This window comes from Bombina bombina, chromosome 6 (genome assembly GCF_027579735.1).
Source record: "Bombina bombina isolate aBomBom1 chromosome 6, aBomBom1.pri, whole genome shotgun sequence".
Classification (NCBI taxonomy): Eukaryota; Metazoa; Chordata; class Amphibia; order Anura; family Bombinatoridae; genus Bombina; species Bombina bombina.
This window is the reverse complement of record NC_069504.1, coordinates 275121157-275142633: the sequence shown is the minus strand read 5'-3', so window position 1 is coordinate 275142633 and position 21477 is coordinate 275121157. Positions and strand designations below refer to the sequence as shown.

Sequence of the window (21477 nt, the reverse complement as noted above, 5' to 3'; positions counted from 1 at the left end):
GTTCAGTGTCCCTTTAAAATACAAACAGAAAATACAGGAAAAATATACACAAAATATTAAGAAACCAAACAAAATACAATTTTTGGAAGGACTATCCTAAAGTTTTCTGAAGTAAACTTCTGGTATATTATACCAGGCTTCTATCAGCACTTCCCAGAGTTCTTCTTTAGATTTAGGTTGTCTATTATTTCTCTCTCTGTCCAGGTGATCCCATAGTGCCTCTATAATATTTAGGTCTGGACTCTGTGGAGGCCAGTCCATGACGGTCAGTGTTTTATCAGCTGTTTTTGTCTCAAAATATGATTTCACTGCATTAGTGTGATTGGGATCGTTATCATGCTGAAAAATAAAACCACTCAAATCAGACGCTTTCCATAAGGTTTGGCATTATGAATTAAACCCTGTCAACATTCATGATCCAATAAATTTGGACAATATCGCTGATCTTCATTCCAATCTTTGTGAACTTTAGCATATTTTAGCCTTTTCACCCCGTCCCCCTTCCGAAAAAGTTGTTTCTTGTCTGCTACCCTTCCATAAAGACCATTCCTGATCAAGCTTCTTCAGACTGTAGAAGGGTCAACTTGGCATCCCGATGAACCAGCCAGATGCTGAGCCACATTCCTTGCAGGACTTCTTCCGATCTCTCAAAGAAGAAATTCTGAGAAACTTCTTATCAGAATTTGGAAGTTTTCTTGGTATTCCAGTCCTTTTTTTTTGTCCTTGACCTCTTTAAATTTCCTTACAACAGGTAAAATACCATATCTTGAGTATCCAGTTTGTTTGCCGATTTCCCTTTGAGAGTGGCCTTGCTGATGCAAAAGTATGTTTATGTCTGTCAAATTCTGTGATCTTTGGCATTTTGAATGGAATGATGTGATTGAAAGTTGGTCTTATTATTAGCAAGCTTCAAATGAATTTAACTCATACCACATGTGGATGTAATGTTCAAGCATGTCTTGCACAAACCTGATGTAATAGACTTTTTCACAGCAGTCATTTTGACATGAAATAGTAGGACAAATACAGGTGTTAGCAATGACATTAATTAGGGTTCCATTCCATTTAGGTTTACAAAAGCCAGGTTCCTTCTATTGCTCAAGTTTAACCCCTTAATGACCAAAGCACTTTTCCATTTTCTGTCCGTTTGGGACCAAGGCTATTTTTACATTTCTGCGGTGTTTGTGTTTAGCTGTAATTTTCCTCTTACTCATTTACTGTACCCACACATATTATATACCGTTTTTCTCGTCATTAAATGGAATTCTAAACTTACCATTATTTTCATCAGATCTTATAATTTACTATTAAAAAGTTTTATAAAATATGAGGGGGAAAAAAAAACACTTTTTCTAACTTTGACCCACAAAATCTGTTACACATCTACAACCACCAAAAACACCCATGCTAAATAGTTTCTAAATTTTGTCCTGAATTTAGAAATACCCAATGTTTACATGTCCTTTGCTTTTTTTGCACGTTATAGGGCAATAAATACAAGTAGCACTTAGCTATTTCCAAACCACTTTTTTTTTTTTTTTTAAATTAGCGCTAGTTATATTTGAACACTGATATCTGTCAGGAATCCCTGAATATCCCTTGACATGTATATAATTTTTTTTTATAAAAGACATCCCAAAGTATTGATCTAGGCCCATTTTGGTATATTTCATGCCACCATTTCACCGCCAAATGCGATCAAATAAAAAAAATAGTTCACTTTTTAACAAACTTTAGGTTTCTCACTGAAATTTTTTACAAACATCTTGTGCAATTATGGCACAAATGGTTGTAAATGTTTCTCTGGGATCCCCTTTGTTCAGAAATAGCAGGAATATATGACTTTGGCGTTGCTTTTTGGTAATTAGAAGGCCGCTAAATGCAGCTGCGCACCACACGTGTATTATGCTCAGCAGTGAAGGGGTTAATTAGGAAGCTTGTAGGAAGCTTATAGGGTTAATTTTAGCTTTAGTGTAGTAGACAACCCAAAGTATTGATCTAGGCCCATTTTGGTATATTTCATGCCACAATTTCACCTCCAAATGCGATCAAATAAATAAAATAAAAAATTAAAATTTTTCACAATTTTAGGTTTCTCACTGAAATTATTTACAAACAGCTTGTGCAATTATGGCACAAATGGTTGTAAATGCTTCTCTGGGATCCCCTTTGTTCAGAAATAGCAGACATATATGGCGTTGCTTTTTGGTAATTAGAAGGCCGCTAAATGCCGCTGCTCATCACACGTGTATTATGCCCAGCAGTGCAGGGGTTAATTAGGTAGCTTGTAGGGAGCTTTCATGGTTAATTTTAGCTTTAGTGTAGAGATCAGCCTCCCACCTGACACATCACACACCCTGATCCCTCCCAAACAGCTCCCTTGCTTCCACCAATCCACAATTGTTCCCAGCATCTTAAGTACTGGCAGAAAGTCTGCCAGTACTAAAATAAAAGGTATCTTTTAAAAAAATACATATGCTGCTGTGTAGGATCCTCCCTTAGCCCCCAACCTCCATGACCCCCCCCCCCCTACACCAAACAGCTCTCTAACCCTCCACCCTCTGCCTTATTGGGAGCCATCTTGGGTACTGGCAGCTGTCTGCCATTACCCAGTTTACAAAAAAAATTGGGGTTTTTTTGTTTGTTTTTCTGTAGTGTAGCTACCCTACTCCAAAAGACCAACCCCCCACCCACTGCCAGATCATTTATATAATTTTTTTTATAACTTGCCTCCCCCACATTTTTCCCACTTTTCTCCAACAAATTTTCTGTAGTGTAGCGGTTCCCACCCGCTCCCTCCCCGTGCACGCGCCTGCCCCCGCCCACGATCCCGCCCCCCTTTGCATCACATGAGCCATCGATGTTGAGGCATCACTGCAATAACCGGAAAGCGGCTGGAAGTAATAAGGATCATTTCCACCGCTTTCCAAGACCGACGTGCAGGGTACGTCCTCGGTCGTTAAGTGTATTTTTTTGGAGGACGTACCATGCACGTCGTCGGTCGTTAAGGGGTTAAAGTGACACTAAACCCAATTTTTTTCTTTCATGATTCAGATAGAGCATGCAATTTTAAGCAGCTTTCTAATTTACTCCTATTATAAATTTTTATTTGTTCTCTTGCTATTTTTATTTAAAAAGCACGAATGTGAGGCATAGGAGCCGGACCATTTTTGGTTGAGAACCTGGGTTATGCTTGCTTATTGGTGGGTAAATGTAAGCCTACAATAAGCAAGCGCTATCCATGGTGCTGAACCAAAAATGGGCTGGCTGCTAATATTTACATTCCTGCTTTTAAAATAAAGATAGCAAGAGAACAAAAAAAGATAATAATAGGAGTAAATTAGAATGTTGCTTAAAATTTCATGCTCTATCTGAATCATAAAAGAAAAAAATTGGGTTCAGCGTCCCTTTAAGGGGAGGTCACACTCAATACCTGCCACTTTAGCCTTTAGAAGCAGTTTTTTCTGTTTTTTAATACTGCATACAAATATCCTGTATTTTCTGGTTGTATTCTAATAAAAAAGACTTAGAAATAATTATATACATTCATTATACCATTGCTAAAACATCAAATCTAATGGTGGACTATATAAATTAAATTCCTTGGCTGCTTACTTTGCCGAATCCAATTTTCCAGGGATCAGAACGCAACATGTTCTCGATCAGTGGTATCCTATCAAGGGGATTAGATTTTGTGCACTCTTGAGAATCTTTCTCTTCCATTCCTCTAGTCTGTAGAAGACTTCTGACACGACGTGGTAACAACTTTGGCAAGAATTCATAAACCAGAGGAAATTCTAAAGCTTTCATAACAAGGGGACCAGGACCTGAAAATAAAAACGTATTATAATTAGCAGTAATAATAATATAAATACTTAAAGGGACACTGTACCCAAAATTTTTCTTTTGTGATTCAGATTGAGAATGAAATTTTAAGCAACTTTCTAATTTACTCCTATTATCAAATTTTCTTCATTCTCTTGGTATCTTTATTTGAAATGCAAGAATGTAAGCTTAGATGCCGGCCCATTTTTGGTGAACAACCTGGGTTGTCCTTGCTGATTGGTGGATAAATTCATCCACCAATAAAAAATTGCTGTCCAGAGTACTGAAACCAAAAAAAAGCTTAGATGCCTTCTTTTTCAAATAATGATAGCAAGAGAACGAAGAAAAATTGATAATTGGAGTAAATTAGAAAGTTGCTTAAAATTGCATGCTCTTTCTGAATTACAAAAGAAAAAATGTGGGTACAGTGTCCCTTTAAAGGACCAGTAACTACAGTAGATTTGCATAATCAACAAATGCATGATAAAAACACAATAGCACTTAGTCTGAACTTCAAAAGAGTAGTAGATTTTTTTGACAAATTTCAAAGTTATGTCTATTTGCACTCCTCTTGTACCATGTGACAGCCATCAGCCAATCACAAATGCATAAACATATATTCTGTGAATTCTTGCACATGCTCAGTAGGAGCCGGTGACTCAAAAAGTATACATATAAAAAGACTGTGTACACATTTTGTTAATCAAAGTAAATTGGAAAGTTGTTTAAAATTGCATTCTGTAATTGAATCATGAAAGTTTAATTTTGACTTGCATGTCCCTTTAAGGTTTTCAATGCAACGGTAGAGTTACTGAAACGTTTTTAAATATTTATAAAACTAAAGCTTAAAGGGACATAAACTTTCATGATTCAGATGGACATGCAATTTTAAACAACTTTCCAATTTACTTTTATCATCATATTTGCTTTGTTCTCTTGGTATTCTTTGTTGAAAGCTAAACTTGGGTAGGATCATATGCCAATTTCTAAGCCCTTGAAGGTTGCCTCTTATCTCAGAGCAATTTGACAGTTTTTCACAGCTAGACAGCTAGGCTTGTTCATGTGTGCCATATAGATAACATGGCGCTTACTCTCGCAAAGTTATTTATGAGTCAGCACTGACTGTCTAAAATGCAAGTCTGTCAAAAGAACTGAAATAAAGGGGCTGTCTGAAGAGGCTTAGATACAAGGCAATCACCAAGGTAAAAAGTATATTAATATAACCGTGTTGGTTAAGCAAAACTGGGGAATGGGTAATAAATTGATTATCTTTTTATTTTGGAGTAGACTATACCATTAATGGGTTAAGCTCTCATTATATGAGTCTATAGCAGCACGCTCTAGCACTCCTGCTAGAAGCCTGAGGATCTGCGTTTATCAGCAGTGTCAGGGCACATTGCTATAGACTTACATATACTGTTGAATCAGTTATTGAGATAACAGCAGTGATAGAACGTGTTGCTACAGACTTACATAATGCGGGCAGTGTAGGTTCTATTGGCAGTGCTACCTGCTTGTTAAAATCATGGTAAACTCTTCCCGTTTTAAAATCAGGAATGTTAGTGATATGTTAAAGTTTAAATTCATCAGTTGTAATGAAGATCCAGCATAACTTACTGTTTAATATATGAAACTCAAATACCCTGCGTTCCGCCACCCATTATAGGGTGTTGTTAACCAAATTGATTGACAGGCTTCGTAATAGATTTTTACTCAGTGCACGCTCACGATAACAGAATTTAGAATTGGTTATACTCAATTATGAATGAGGCGACAGTAAAAGCTTCCCTTCTGCGTGACACAATCTTTCTGGATCTATTTCAAGTAAACACTGAATAGTAGTAACTACTATTCAGTAATTACTTAGAAGTCACTTTATGCCGCTCCAGAGAGTTAAAGCGCATGTATGAAAATCACAGGAACATGCATAAGGAGAAATCAATATTATTGGATACTTAAATCGCTTGTAAAAGAAAGTTTTGCAAATGCATGTATCGCGCTATGTACTTTTACATAGCGTTTAGTCTGTCAATTGACACACAATTTGATTGGATGTCAACAGAAAGAATATATATATATATATATATATATATATATATATATATATATATATATATATATATATATATATATATATATATACACACAAAACACGGAAGGGAACTGCACTCTCATACCGGACCGGGTACACATCCCATGACCCTGCAACATGCTCAGCCCTGGGTGCCACTGGCACTCACAGGAAGCTGTGCTGTCCCCAGAGCCACAAGCAGTTAACCCCAGACAGGTCTGGGTGCAAGAACCATAGGGAAAATTACAAAACAAATTAATACAACACACAGAGAAAACCCAGCACTCACTTACAAGCTCTCAGCTAAGATTTAAAAGCAAAAATGGAAAGGTTAGTCACTGCATCTGGCCAAATGGGACAAGCTCAGGTACCACGTCAAGGTCCTTTCCAATACCTGAGACCCTAAAACAGCCACACAATACAAGCTTTCAAATCCAAACAAACTGAAAACAAGGGAAGGGTGCACAGGAATATGTAACCACCCTAGACACCTGCACCCAGACCTGTCTGGGGTTAACTGCTTGTGGCTCTGGGGACAGCACAGCTTCCTGTGAGTGCCAGTGGCACCCAGGGCTGAGCATGTTGCAGGGTCATGGGATGTGTACCCGGTCCGGTATGAGAGTGCAGTTCCCTTCCGTGTTTTGTATATGTCTAGGGTGGTTACATATTCCTGTGCACACTTCCCTTGTTTTCAGATTGTTTGGATTTGAAAGCTTGCATTGTGTGACTGTTTTAGGGTCACAGGTATTGGAAAGGACCTTGACGTGGTACCTGAGCTTGTCCCATTTGGCCAGATGCGGGGACTAACCTTTCCATTTTTGCTTTTAAATCATATATACACTGTCAAGTAGGGCTGGAGGGCGAATGGTACTTACAATATCCTATGGAGCAATATTGTAACTAACAGAAGCTACAAATTAAAGAGAGAAAAAAAAAAGGGAATAATGTTTATTTATACTATGCTTTAATTTGGCACTTAGTAGTTTTGCATTGTTTACCATCACTTTAAGAACAATATTTTAACCAAGGTGGCTGGGGGAATCATTAAAACAAATTATGCTTACCTGATAATTTCATTTCCATCGAGGGTAGAAGAGTCCACGGCTTCATTCATTACTGTTGGGAATTATGAACCTGGCCACCAGGAGGAGGCAAAGACACCCCAGCCAAAGGCTTAAATAACTCCCCCACTCCCCTCACCCCACAGTCATTCTGCTGAGGGAACAAGGAACAGTAGGAGAAATATCAAGGTATAAATGGTGCCAGAAGATAAATTAAATTAGGTCCTCCCATCGGAGATACTTACTCCATGAGTAGCCTTTAGATTCGCACCAAAAAAAATATTTACGCCATATCTTATGATAGATTTTCCTGGTGACAGGCTTTCGAGCCTGAATCAAGGTATATATGACCGACTCAGAGAAACCCTGCTTCAATCTCCAAGCAGTCAGTTGCCGAGAAATTAGATTTGGATGCTTGAACGGACCTTGAATCAGAAGGTCCTGACGCAGTGGCAGAGTCCATGGTGGTAGAGATGACATGTCCACCAGGTCTGCATACCAAGTCCTGTGTGGCCACGCAGGTGCAATAAAAATCACTGAAGCTCTCTCCTGCTTGATTCTGGCAATCAGACGCGGAAGGAGAGGGAAAGGTGGAAACACATAAGCCAGGTTGAACGACCAGGGTACTGCTAGAGCATCTATCAGTACAGCCTGAGGGTCCCTGGACCTGGATCCGTAACAAGGAAGTTTGGCGTTCTGACGAGACGCCATCAGATCCAATTCCGGTGTGTCCCATAGCTGAACCAGTTGAGCAAACACCTCCGGATGGAGCTCCCACTCCCCCGGATGAAAAGTTTGACGACTTAGAAAATCTGTCTCCCAGTTCTCTACCCCTGGGATATAGATCGCTGATAGATGGCAAGAGTGATTTTCTGCCCATCGGATTATCCTGGAAACTTCTATCATCGCCAAGGAACTCCTTGTTTCCCCCTGATGATTGATATAAGCTACAGTCATGATGTTGTCCGACTGAAATCTGATGAATCCGGCCGAAGCCAGCTGAGGCCACGCCTGAAGAGCATTGAATATCGCTCTTAACTCCAGAATATTTATCGGTAGGAGGGCCTCCTCCTGAGCCACAAACCCTGTGCTTTCAGGGAATTCCAGACTGCACCCCAGCCCAGTAGGCTGGCGTCCGTCGTCACTATAACCCACGCTGGCCTGCGGAAACACATTCCCCTGGACAGGTGATCCTGTGACAACCACCAAAGAAGAGAGTCTCTGGTCTCTTGATCCAGATTTATCTGAGGAGATAAATCTGCATAATCCCCATTCCACTGTTTGAGCATGCATAGTTGCAGTGGTCTGAGATGCAAGCGAGCAAACGGAACTATGTCCATTGCCACTACCATAAGTCCGGTTACCTCCATACACTGAGCCACTGACAGCCGAGGAATGGAATGAAGAGCTCGGCAGGTGGTTAAAATCTTTGATTTCCTGACCTCCGTCAGAAAAATTTTCATGTCCAGAGTCTATCAGAGTTCCCAGGAATGGAACTCTTTTGAGAGGAATAAGAACTCTTTTTCACGTTCACCTTCCACCCATGAGATCTTAGAAAGGCCAACACTAAGTCCGTGTGAGACTTGGCTAGTTGGAAAATTGACGCTTGAATTAGGATGTCTAGATAAGGCGCCACTGCTATGCCGCGCGGCCTTAGGACCGCCAGAAGGGGCCCTAGCACCTTTGTGAAGATTCTTGGCGCCGTGGCCAACCCAAAGGGAAGAGCCACGAACTGGTAGTGCCTGTCCAGAAAGGCAAACCTGAGGAACTGGTGATGATCTTTGTGGATAGGAATGTGTAGATACGCATCCTTTAAATCCACGGTGGTCATTATATTGACCCTCCTGGATCATTGGTAAAATAGTCCGAATGGTCTCCATCTTGAAGGATGGAACTCTTAGGAATTGGTTTAGGATCTTGAGATCTAGAATTGGTCTGAAGGTTCCCTCTTTTTTGGGAACCACAAACAGATTGGAGTAGAAACCTAGTCCCTGTTCTGCTTTCGGAACTGGGCAGATCACTCCCATGATAAAAAGGTCTTCTACATAGCGTAAGAACGCCTCTCTTTTTGTCTGGTTTACAGACAATTGAGAAAGATAGAATCTCCAGCCTTGGAGGAGAATATTTGAAATCTAGAAGATACCCCTGGGTTACAATTTCTATGGCCCAGGAGTCCTGAACGTCTCTTGCCCAGGCATGAGCAAAGAGAGAGAGAGTCTGACCCCTACTAGATCCGGTCCCGGATCGGGGGCTACCCCTTCATGCTATCTTAGTGACAGCAGCAGGCTTTTTGGCCTGTTTACCCTTGTTCCAAGCCTGGTTAGGTCTCCAGGTTGGCTTGAGCAAAGTTCCCCTCTTGCTTTGCAGCAGGGGAAGAGGAAGCGGGACCACCCTTGAAGTTTCGAAAGGAACGAAAATGATTTTGTTTGGTCCTTGTCTTATTTGACTTATCATGGGGGAGGGCATGACCCTTCCCCCAAGTGAGGTCTGAAATGATCTCTTTCAGTGCAGGCCCGAATAGGGTCTTACCTTTGAAAGGGATGGTCAAAAGCTTAGATTTTGATGACACATCAGCCGACCAGGACTTAAGCCATAACGCTCTACGCGCTAAAATGGCAAAACCTGAATTCTTTGCCGCTAACTTAGCGAGATGAAAAGCGGCGTCTGTAATAAAAGAATTAGCCAGCTTAAGAGCCTTAATTCTGTCCAGAATATCATCTAGTGGAGTCTCCACCTGAAGAGCCTCTTCCAGAGCCTCAAACCAAAAGGCAGCTGCAGTGGTTACAGGAACAATGCACGCTATAGGTTGAAGAAGAAAACCTTGATGAACAAAAATTTAACACCTCTTCTCTTTACCTTTCCTGCTTAGAGCCAACAAAGAGAATGACTGGGGGTGGAGTTAAGGGGGGAGCTATATAGACAGCTCTGCTGTGGTGCTCTCTTTGCTACTTCCTGTTAGGAAGGATAATATCCCACAAGTAAGGATGAAACCGTGGACTCGGTACATCTTGCAAAAGAAATACACATTGTCGTCAAAGCAAGAATGCACATATCCTATAACCTAGAAGTACAAAGAAAATGTATTAGTACCAAATACCTTTATAGAAAAAAAACACACATAAACCTAACAAAAAATATAGAAAAATCTCGTCATATTTGGTTCTGTTCTGTTAGTTCTGTTCTGTTTTATTTTATTTTTATTCTGTTCTATCTTATTTCGTTTTTACTACTACTGTTATAGTTGTCTTAGTTTTTCTAGGCTAATTTAGATTAGTAACTGTTAAATTATAATAAACCAGAAAATAGGGGAAGAGACGATCACAAATGAACAAATATTGTTTATTGCTTTGTTTCTGCTTAAATATACTATCTTGTATAACCAATGACATCGGTATCCTTCAAAGTGTAATGAGCATACATTTAACCTTGCGGTCTGCGAGCCACACTTGTTTGCCTTGTTGAACTGTTATGTGATTGTTATTCCTTTCCCTGATAATAAAGAAGAATTTAAAAAATATATATATATATATAGAAAAATCTCTTCAAGAACAAAACCATTCTGAAGAAAGAATAACATGCAACAACACCCTGCTGAACCAAACCCTATATGTAATAGGTAATGTCTGGCCAGTTAATACGTGGGGATCTATGCATGTGTACAGTTCATGTTAACATGATTATTGAGATGGCTCATATTATAGGAGAAAGTTCATCCCTTGTAATGATGCGATTCCAAAGTAATGTATTAGTGGGCAAAAGGCTGCACGTACATCCATATAGGTTTAAACATAAGCATATGTTAGAAAGGAGGCTTTAAAGGCAAAAGGAGACATCAGGAAGTTCATGCGGTAAGCCAAAGCAAGCTGAATTAGTAGTAAAGCAATGTCCCAGCAAGCAAGTAGTATAGCAATAGCCCCACTTCAACAAGCGGTATAGCATGTAGTATGTGCAGAGGGAGCAAAAGGTGCCATGTGTAAAGTACCGGATCACCTGGTGCCATGTGTAAAGTACCGGATCACAACAGTGAACCTGAACTGATGTTGGAACAACGAGTAGAGATGGCTGATAAATTTAAACAGCGGGGGTACAATCCACGATTAGTTGATCAGAATGTACAAGGGGTCACTGATTTGGGACTTCAAAGCTACGTAGAAAAGAACAACAAAAGAGACACAAAAAGATTGACCTTCACTACTCCTTACATCCCCACTATTAGCAAGTTAGGTGTAAGCCTGGACCAGCATTGGCACATCATCAAGAGTGACCCCACTCTCCCATTTGCGGAGTGGGATCATCCCAGAGTGGGTTACAAAAGAAATAAAAACCTTAAGGACGTTCTGATGCAGACTGATCCGGCTCACTGTTATACTCAATCCAATTGGCTACAGCAGAATAGGAAGAATGGCTGTTATAGATGTACGGGTTGTACAACGTGTAGTGCCATGCTACCAGGCATGACATTCTGCCATCCCCACACCAATAGGAGGTTTAAAATTAGACACTTTATCACATGTACCACTACTCATGTGGTGTACCTCCTCAGCTGTTGTTGTGGGCGCTTTTACGTCGGAAAAACGACTAATGATGCCAGGACCAGATTTGTGAATCACAGGTCAGCTAAAAGAACAGCATTGAAGAAAAAGTCAAGTGAACAACCGGTGGGGAAGACACTTTTTTAGAGGCTGGCCACACAGTGAATGACTTGCGCTTTATTCTTATTGATCACATTCCACCACTGAGACACGGCGGTGACCGGTTAAATACGGTGCAACCCAATGGATTGAATACTGTTGTGGATTGGCATTGGTTTTTATAAAACAATGGTCCACTATGCTCTCCTTGTGAGATCTGAATATATAGTGGGATCTGCTATTCACTTTTCTGCCATGATGAGAGTCACGATCCAGTAATAAATTAATATTGATTAATGTTTTGGGGATATGGGTGAGAATATGCCCCCTTCTATTTTTGATTAGGTATGGGTGCAGATAACATATCACACCATTGTTATTGATGGCAGCTTGCTGCCAAGGTATAGTTGTTATGTTTATGGGAGCCGCCATCCCCCCCTGTGTTTACTTTTTCCGCCTCTCTAACCCTTTTTCTGTGTTGTCTTTTTGTGTCCCTCTCTTCACTTACTTGAGATATGTGGGTGATCAGGTTTTTTCTTGTAGGAATGTGCACTTTACTAACCCTCAATTCTCATTTATTATCTTTGTTTTGTTTCCACTGTTAAATGTTAGATGGGATCTAGTTTAATGCACGTTCTTAATTTTCCTTAAGAGGCATATTGGGTATTCCTTTATATCTGTTATTTATGGGGACATGTTTTGTATTCCATTAGGATGACTGCACTGAAGTGGACCATGTTCAACCGGGATGATTATATCGGTTGCTATGGCTCCCTAGCAGTGTCACTTTGGTTTAGCCGTTTGGCAACCCGGTGACGTCACAAGGTGCTCCTCCTCTCTCTTCCGGTTTCGGTGTTGGCGTGTTTGAGGCTATGGCGGTTCCCAGATTACACAGCCGTACTGCATATAGGATCAGGTAGCTATTACAGCTTAGTCACATAACCTCCCTAAGTAATGTACCGAGGGATTAAACCTTGCATAGAGTCCCACACATAGGAAATGGAGTGGCCGTATAGATGAGTTTCACACTCCAAAACACTACGATATTAAGTAGCGAGTATACAGAGTAAGCCACGATCTATCATTATTGTTATATTATGTCATATGGGCATATTATTTATCTTGCTGTTTGGTTATAATAAGTTCTTATACCATGTCAGCGCTGCGGAATCTGTTGGCGCTCTACAAATACCTGATAATAATAATAATAATAATAATAATAATAATAATAATAATGTCACTTTATTACCACTGATAGTTATGTAATATGATATTTTATTCAGCAATCACTGCTATGTCACTATTGTTTACATTATTGTGTCTAGGTGGTTTCCATGACTGCTGTTTGGCGGTTTTTTGGTCTCATTTTGGGGGAGGGGCTATTGTTTATTTGCTCTATAAATTGTTTGAGTTGCCATTACACTATGTCAGAGGAAGGGGATTTTTATCTCCGAAACATCACAGTAAAGTGTGTTTTGAAATAAGACCAGCGAGTGCAAGTTTATGTTACCTGTATGCTATTTGTTACTAGCACCCTGGCCTCCTGGTTTTTGAAAGTGAGAATATATATATATATATATATATATATCCAAACTTTATTATAGTCCACTTGTGGATAAAAAACCCATGGGGGTCTGAAACATAGCGACACTCAGCACTTGTTGCTTCCAGATGACATGTTTCGGTGTGATACCGTAATCATAGCTGATGGAATGCACAAGTGCTGCTTCATTTAAAAGCAGAATAACATCCTGATTGGTTAATAACAAAAACAAAACTACGTGTGAGTGTGCAAGCTAGTAATTGTTAAAAACATTAACCATTTATGTACCTAGTGAATCAAATCATATGTTATGAATGAAAGAGAACAATTGGACATTAGTTTAGAGATGAAGCTTAAACTGAAACTAAGATTCAACCTGCAATTGTAAGACACTTATTGCATATATTAGCAGGTACCTCAAGTCTTATAGTATTGAACAAAGAATAAATGAGAACAAAGACTATTGGAAATTATGCTCAACATTGTTTTAGCAAAATAGCGCTTAGTGTGAATAGTGTTAAGAAACAATATATGTAATGTCAGTGTCCTATGCTAATCTAAAGCTAATCAGGATAGTAGATATTCTAATACATATTCAACTGATCAAAAACTGTTGCAACACATATAAATACAATAGACCATCATGGGATACTGTAAAGATTAGTGTGTAAAGCTAACAGAAAAGATCAAAATTCATGACATATCACATCTGAAAAATAGCGCTGTATTAATAAAACACGACTAACAAAAAGCAGAACCAACAAAAACAGAAAAGGTGAAGGACTAAGTATATAGTTACAAAGTGTATAGTGCCTTTGAATACTCTGTAAACTACTATTGCCAATAATTATTCAGATCATATTCTGAATTAAGTCCCTTGGGGACACGAGTCTGTAGCTTAAAAATCCAGAACATCTCTTTTACCTAAGATCTGAGCTCTGTCACCTCCACGCAAGGGAGTAGTAACCTTTTCAATAGCCTGCCACCTGAGTGTGGCACTACTCTTGTTATGCACGAATTTGAAGTGTTTAACTAGTGGGGTACTGGCTTCTCCAATTTTAATAGTGGAAAGGGGATTGCGAATTCTGGTATTTATCTCAGTGCTGGTGAGCCCCACGTATTGTAGATGACATTCTATGCATGTGAGTAAGTATATGACATAGAAAGATGTACAGTTGAGGCATGCCTGGATTTTGAACACTTCGCCCGTGATAGTCGAATGAAACTCATCTGAAATTATGGCGGAATCACACGGTTTGCACCTGGATTTCCCACATCTGTACATCCCCATGTTTCAACCATGATCCTTTAGATTTTTCAGAGCAGGGTGGTAACTCTGAGGGTGAGAGGATATTCCCTAAGGTCTTACTCCTTCTAAATGAACAGCGTAAGCCCTTCTCAACTGTACTCACAAGCTTATCGTCAGCTGCCAACATTCTGAAATGTTTATTGACTATATTACAAATATCTTTGTATTCCATACTATAGTCAGTGACGAAGGTAGCCTTATTATCTGTCCTTGCAGCCTGTGCCTTGTTCGAAGTTTTAGGTCCTTTGAGAAGTGTCTTCCTATCTACTTTATCAACTTGTGCATGTGCCTGTTTGATGACATATTTAGGATACCCTCTCTCTCCGAGCCTCTTTTCAAGGTCTCTTCTCTGTTTTTGAAATGTTGACTCTTCAGTGCAATTACGTTTGAGCCTAATCATTTCCCCTTTAGCTACTGCTAATGGTACATGCTTGGGGTGACAACTCCTAGCATGGAGCAGGGTATTCCTTGTGATTGGCTATCTGAACGTACTGCTGTGAATTTTACCTGACCTATCAGCTTTAAGGGTGAGATCCAAAAAATTAATCTCTGTATGATGTTTTTCAAATGTGAATTTGAGGCCTGCATCATTGTCATTTAGCCTGTTAACAAAGTCAATAAGGTCTGTGGGCGATCCACACCACACAAAAAGGAGATCATCGATATACCGCCTGAAAAAGGATATCCGATCCCTATAGGGATTCAGATCTCCAAAGATGTGGGACATCTCCCACCAACCCATGAAGAGGTTGGCATATGAGGGCGCAAATTTGGCCCCCATAGCTGTCCCACATCTTTGGAGATAAAAGGATTCCCCAAAGCGAAAGTAGTTGTGTGTAAGCATGAAATGAGTGGCCCTTAGTATATATTCAATGAAGGGCCCATCTAGAGAAGAAAAATTCTCCAAAAAATATCTGATGGCCTCCAAACCCTTTTCATGCGGGATGGAGGAGTAAAGGGCGACTACATCCACGGTCAACCAAATGTGCACCCTAGAATCCCACGAGAAATCTTCGAGTAGATTCAAAAGATCTTTAGTGTCTCTCAAATAACTTTGTAAGCTTTTTACAAAGGGAAAAAGGAGAGCATCTAACCATTGTGATAGATGTTCAAAGATAGACCCAATTCCGCTTATAATTGGTCGACCCTTGACCTCTGTCAATGTTTTATGGACCTTTGGAAGATGGTGGAAGATGGGCACAACTGGGCATTCGACATACAAATACTCAAAAGTAGCGGAGTCAAAGTGCCCATCCTCCAAACCATCATCCAAAAGTCTTCTCAAGTCCCTTTGGAAACTTAGTGTGGGATCCCTGTCTAACTCAAGGTAATTGTCTGTGTCATGCAGCTGTCTGTGTGCTTCATAGATATAGACTTCCCTATCTAGAACAACTACCGCACCTCCCTTATCAGCTGTGCGTATCACTATGTTGTTATTCTTCTGTAAATCAGAGATGGCTTTTCTTTCAGTGACCGTAAGATTAGACTTAGTTTTAAATTCGCCACTAGTCTCAGTTCTAGAGGCGAGTAGAGTAAGATCATTCTCTACTCTCTTGAAAAAAGTTTCAAGTATAGTACCTCTAGATTGTATGGGATAAAAAACAGATAGTTTTTTAAAACCACTGAAACTTGATATGTTATTAGAAGGATCTGAGACTTCTCCTTGTCTTCCCAAGTGTTGAAGTGAAATAACATCACATGCCTCTGAAAAATCAACAAACCTCAGATTTTCTGAACCTTGCTGTATGTGAACATCGAGATGGTCCTGTGCCATTGTCGTATCCCCTTGAAAATGCTTTCTCAAGGTTAAATTCCTGATAAGCTTGTTCACATCCAACATTGTTCTGAAAAGATCAAAGGTATGTGTGGGTGCGAAAGACATTCCATAGCTTAAAACTCTAAGTTGTACATCTGAGAGTGGTATAGTAGATAAATTGATAACATTATATTTATTGGTGTTAGCATTCATCATTGGTATTTGGTTGCCTTGTTGCCCCTCAAGGGGTACCTGTCCTGCTTGACCTGGCCTATTCCTGTTTTGTCCCTGGACTGGTAAAAAACCTGTTCGAAAACTCTCCTATCCTCACCTGAATTCGAAATAGCTTGGTGGGGAGACTGGTGTTCACTGCTCACATATTTGGTGTGTGAATTCTTACCATCTTTGGTGTTCTGGGGTGCAGGCTTAATAGATTTGTTAGGTATGCTCTGGTTAGATTTTTGCATGGGTGCCGGTGTTTGTATGTTGACCTGTTTACCAGTGGTCTTAAGTATACCTTTTGGTGTGGCCCCTGCCATCTCCCTTCCCTTCCTGCATCTTCCCCTGAATCTGGCTCACTGTCAGTGTACTGAAATTGTCTCACCTGAGAAGTGTCGGTGTTGTTTTGATGATTGCCCCCTCTACCTCTATTCCTATTTCTACTTCTAGATCTACATCTTCTATTGCTAGACCTCCTAGGATTATTGTTAAAGTGACTCCAAATATAAACAGATTGATTGTCATAATCTGACTGGTCTCGAAGGTACTTTGAATGCTTCGTATTAAGAATAAGGTTTTTGGACTCAATAAGTGTAGCCCTAAGTATACCATCAAACTTTAGGTAATCTAAATCCTGTTTTTTGTCATTCAATACTTGTTGTAGTGTGTCAATTTCCGTTCTAATGCTGGCTAGTAATTTCATTTTATACAAAATCAACAGATTCATCAACCTAAAGGAGCATTCTGTCAAAACAGCATTCCATGTGTCAATAAATTCACTATCAGTGACTTCAAAGGTAGGAAACTTAGCAATTCTCAGTCCCCTTGGTATAATATTTAGTTTGATATATTTCTCAAATGTCCAAACATCGAATTGTAGCCTGTGTTCTTTGACTAGTAAAATCTCCATTTTATCAAAAAGTTCACTTAGGGAAAAGGTAGTGATATCTGTAGAAAAGATAGAGTCCAGTTCCTGATCTCCATATCCTCTTTCATTCACAGGTAATAATGAGTAATAATTAACAACAGACCCCTCCATGGTATAACGAAGCTCAAAAAGTGCACTGAACTAATATGCTGCCAGAAAGCATAGAATGTATTCAATTAGCTAGAGAGAGTTAGTTAAGTGCACTGTTAGAAACACCCAATGTGGGAATAAATGTCAACTCTTACTTGCAAACTTTGCCCAAAATAAGGGAATAAACCGTCTGTAGGATTAACTAGCAAGGAGTTCAAATGCATGCACACTCTTTCCCCGGACTCTTCAGACAAACCAACAGCATAATGGAGTAAACCATGAGAGACTTGACAATGCCAAAATACAGCCGCTGGCTATACTCACTGCATAAAATGCGATGCTGCGTTTTCAATATCTGTCCGGCTCCGTGTGCTGCAAACAAATCCCCTTTGCTCCTCCGCTTGATCAGAAGTCCTCTGTGATGTGCCGTATTCTGTGTGTTTCTCTACACACGCTGTGAGCGTCCAATGACGCACATGCAGCCGGTCACGTGATATGCGGTGGCCAATCGGAGAATCCCTTATCCCGTCGTCTAGTAGAAACGTGAAGACGTAATTGGGGCTGAAAGAGCAGGCAAATCACTTATCAGGCTGAATTTGGATTTGCCTGCTCTTTCAGCCCCAATTACGTCTTCACGTTTCTACTAGACGACGGGATAAGGGATTCTCCGATTGGCCACCGCATATCACGTGACCGGCTGCATATGCGTCATTGGACGCTCACAGTGTGTGTAGAGAAACACACAGAATACGGCACATCACAGAGGACTTCTGATCAAGCGGAGGAGCAAAGGGGATTTGTTTGCAGCACACGGAGCCGGACGGATAGTGACAACGCAGCATCGCATTTTATGCAGTGAGTATAGCCAGCGGCTGTATTTTGGCATTGTCAAGTCTCACATGGTTTACTCCATTATGCTGTTGGTTTCTCTGAAGAGTCCGGGGAAAGAGTGTGCATGCATTTGAACTCCTTGCTAGTTAATCTTACAGACGGTTTATTCCCTTATTTTGGGCAAAGTTTGCAAGTGAGAGTTCACATTTATTCCCACAATGGGTGCTTTCTAACAGTGCACTTAACTAACTCTCTCTAGCTAATTGTATATATATATATATATATATATATATATATATATATATATATATATATATATATATAAAATAGCAGATGAAGAGCACTCTCACTTAAATCCAACTGCCAGGGTGCAAACAGTCTGAGGAAGGGGATACGGTCCCCGAAACGTTACATTAAACTACACGTTTTGTTTAAAAGACCAGTGAGTGCATTCCATTGTGTATATATATATACACACATACATATATTATATAAACACACACACACACACATATAAACAGTATTAGACATTAGTAAGAAAAGTAAAACATTTAGATAAAGGGAAATCAGTTGAAGTGATATACCTGGATTTTGCTAAGGCATTTGATACAGTGCTACATTAATGTACAAAATTAATGGACTGGGAATAGCTGAAAAAGTTAGCTTATGGATAAATAACTGGATAAAAGACAGGGAGAAAAGAATAGTAGTAAACAGATCATATTGTCAGATTGGACAACGGTAGGGATGGGCGAATGTTTCTAAAAATTCAAATTTAAAACGAATTTTGATACATTCGTTCGAATCGAATTTTGAATGTTTATATAACAATCTAACATTCTATTTTCAAATTTTTGTTTTTGAATTTTTCAATAAAATTCGAAAATATTCGTTCGAATAATAGAATGTTTAGCTATGTATTCATTCAATTTCGAAATGTAATATTCGAATTTGAATGTGACATTCAAATTCAAAATAGTATTTCTAGTCTACAACTGTGTTTAATAAATGTAATATTCGAATTTGAATGTCACATTAGAATTTGAAATAGTATTTCTAGTCTAATACTGTGTTTCAAATCTCACGTTCGAATTCAAATGTCACGTTCGAATTCGAAAACAGAATTTATGCTTACCTGATAAATTACTTTCTCTTACGGTGTATCCAGTCCACAGATTCATCCTTACTTGTGGGATATTCTCATTCCCTACAGGAAGTGGCAAAGAGAGCACACAGCAGAGCTGTCCATATAGCTCCCCCTCAGGCTCCGCCCCCCCCAGTCATTCGACCGACGGTTAGGAGAAAAAGGAGAAACCATAGGGTGCAGTGGTGACTGTAGTTTTACAAAAATAAATTTTAACCTGACTTAATTGCCAGGGCGGGCTGTGGACTGGATACACCGTAAGAGAAAGTAATTTATCAGGTAAGCATAAATTCTGTTTTCTCTTACATGGTGTATCCAGTCCACGGATTCATCTTTACTTGTGGGATACCAATACCAAAGCTTTAGGACACGGACGAAGGGAGGGAACAAGTCAGGTAACTTAAACGGAAGGCACCACTGCTTGGAAAACCTTTCTCCGAAAAATAGCCTCCGAAGAAGAAAAAGTATCGAATTTGTAAAATTTGGCAAAAGTATGCAGTGAAGACCAAGTCGCTGCCTTACAAATCTGTTCAACAGAAGCCTCATTCTTGAAAGCCCATGTGGAAGCCACAGCTCTGGTGGAATGACCGGTAATTCGTTCAGGAGGCTGCTGTCCAGCAGTCTCATATGCCAATCGGATGATGCTTTTCAGCCAGAAGGAAAGAGAGGTAGTAGTCACTTTTTGACCTCTCCTCTTACCAGAATAGACAACAAACAAGGATGATGTTTGTCTTTAGTTGCTTTTAAATAGAATTTTAAAGCACGAACCACATCAAGATTGTGTAACAGTCGTTCCTTCTTAGAAACTGGATTAGGGCACAGAGAAGGAACAATGATTTCCTGGTTAATATTCTTATTAGAAACCACTTTTGGAAGGAAACCAGGTTTGGTACGCAAAACAACCTTATCTGCATGGAACACCAGATAGGGTGAATTACACTGCAAAGCAGACAATTCTGAAACTCTTCAAGCAGAAGAAATAGCTACCAAAAACAAAACTTTCCAAGATAATAACTTAATATCTATGGAATGTAAATGTTCAAACTGAACCCCTTGAAGAACTGAAAGAACTAAATTGAGACTCCATGTTTATAGACAGGCTTGATTCTAACTAGAGCCTGTGCAAACGCCTGAACGTCTGGTACTGCTGCCAGACGCTTGTGTAACAGGATAGACAGAGCAGATATCTGTCCCTTTAAGGAACTAGCTGACAATCCCTTCTCCAATCCTTCTTGGAGAAAAGACAATATCCTTGGAATCCTAATCTTACTCCACGAGTAACCCTTGGATTCACACCAACAAAGATATTTCCTCCATATCTTATGGTAAATTTTCCTGGCGACAGGCTTTCTGGCCTGGATCAGAGTATCTATAACTGATTCAGAGAACCCACGCTTAGCTAGAATCAAGCGTTCAATTTCCAAGCAGTCAGTTGCAGAGAAACTAGATTTGTATGCTTGAATGGACCTTGTATTAGAAGATCCTGCCTCGATGGCAGCTTCCATGGTGGAACCGATGACATGTCCACTTGGTCTGCATACCAAGTCCTGCGTGGCCACGCAGGCGCTATCAGAATAACCAAAGCCTTCTCCTGTTTGATTCTGGCTACTAGCCGAGGGAGAAGAGGAAACGGTGGAAAGACATAAGCTAGACTGAAGGAACAAGGCGCGACTAGAGCATCTATCAATGCCGCCTTGGGGTCCCTGGACTTGGATCCGTAAAGGGGAAGTTTGGTGTTCTGACGGGACGCCATCAGATCCAATTCTGGAATGCCCCATAGCTGGGTCAGCTGAGCAAAAAACTCCGGGTGGAGTTCCCACTCCCCCGGGTGAAAAGTCTGACGACTCAGAAAATCCGCCTCCCAGTTGTCTACTCCTGGGATGTGAATTGCAGATAGGTGGCAGGAGTGATCCTCCGCCCATTTGATGATCTTGGTTACTTCCTTCATCGCTAGGGAACTCTTTGTTCCTCCCTGATGATTGATGTACGCTACAGTCGTGATGTTGTCCAACAGAAATCTGATGAATTTGGCCTCCGCTAGTTGAGGCCATGCCTGGAGCATGTTGAAT

General features: G+C 40.1%; 1 protein-coding gene across 1 annotated transcript in view; it reads right to left on the bottom strand.

The window, feature by feature from the left end:
* Positions 1–21477, bottom strand: part of HELB (DNA helicase B) — a 518950-nt gene that overhangs the window by 483983 nt on the left and 13490 nt on the right. The window contains exons 3-6 of the mRNA XM_053719225.1: positions 16801–16891; positions 15535–16284; positions 14948–15111; positions 3616–3827 (exon numbers count right to left, since the gene is read on the bottom strand). Of these exons, the coding sequence (XP_053575200.1) occupies positions 3616–3827; positions 14948–15111; positions 15535–16284; positions 16801–16891 (1217 nt within the window). The remainder of the gene's footprint in view (positions 1–3615; positions 3828–14947; positions 15112–15534; positions 16285–16800; positions 16892–21477) is intronic.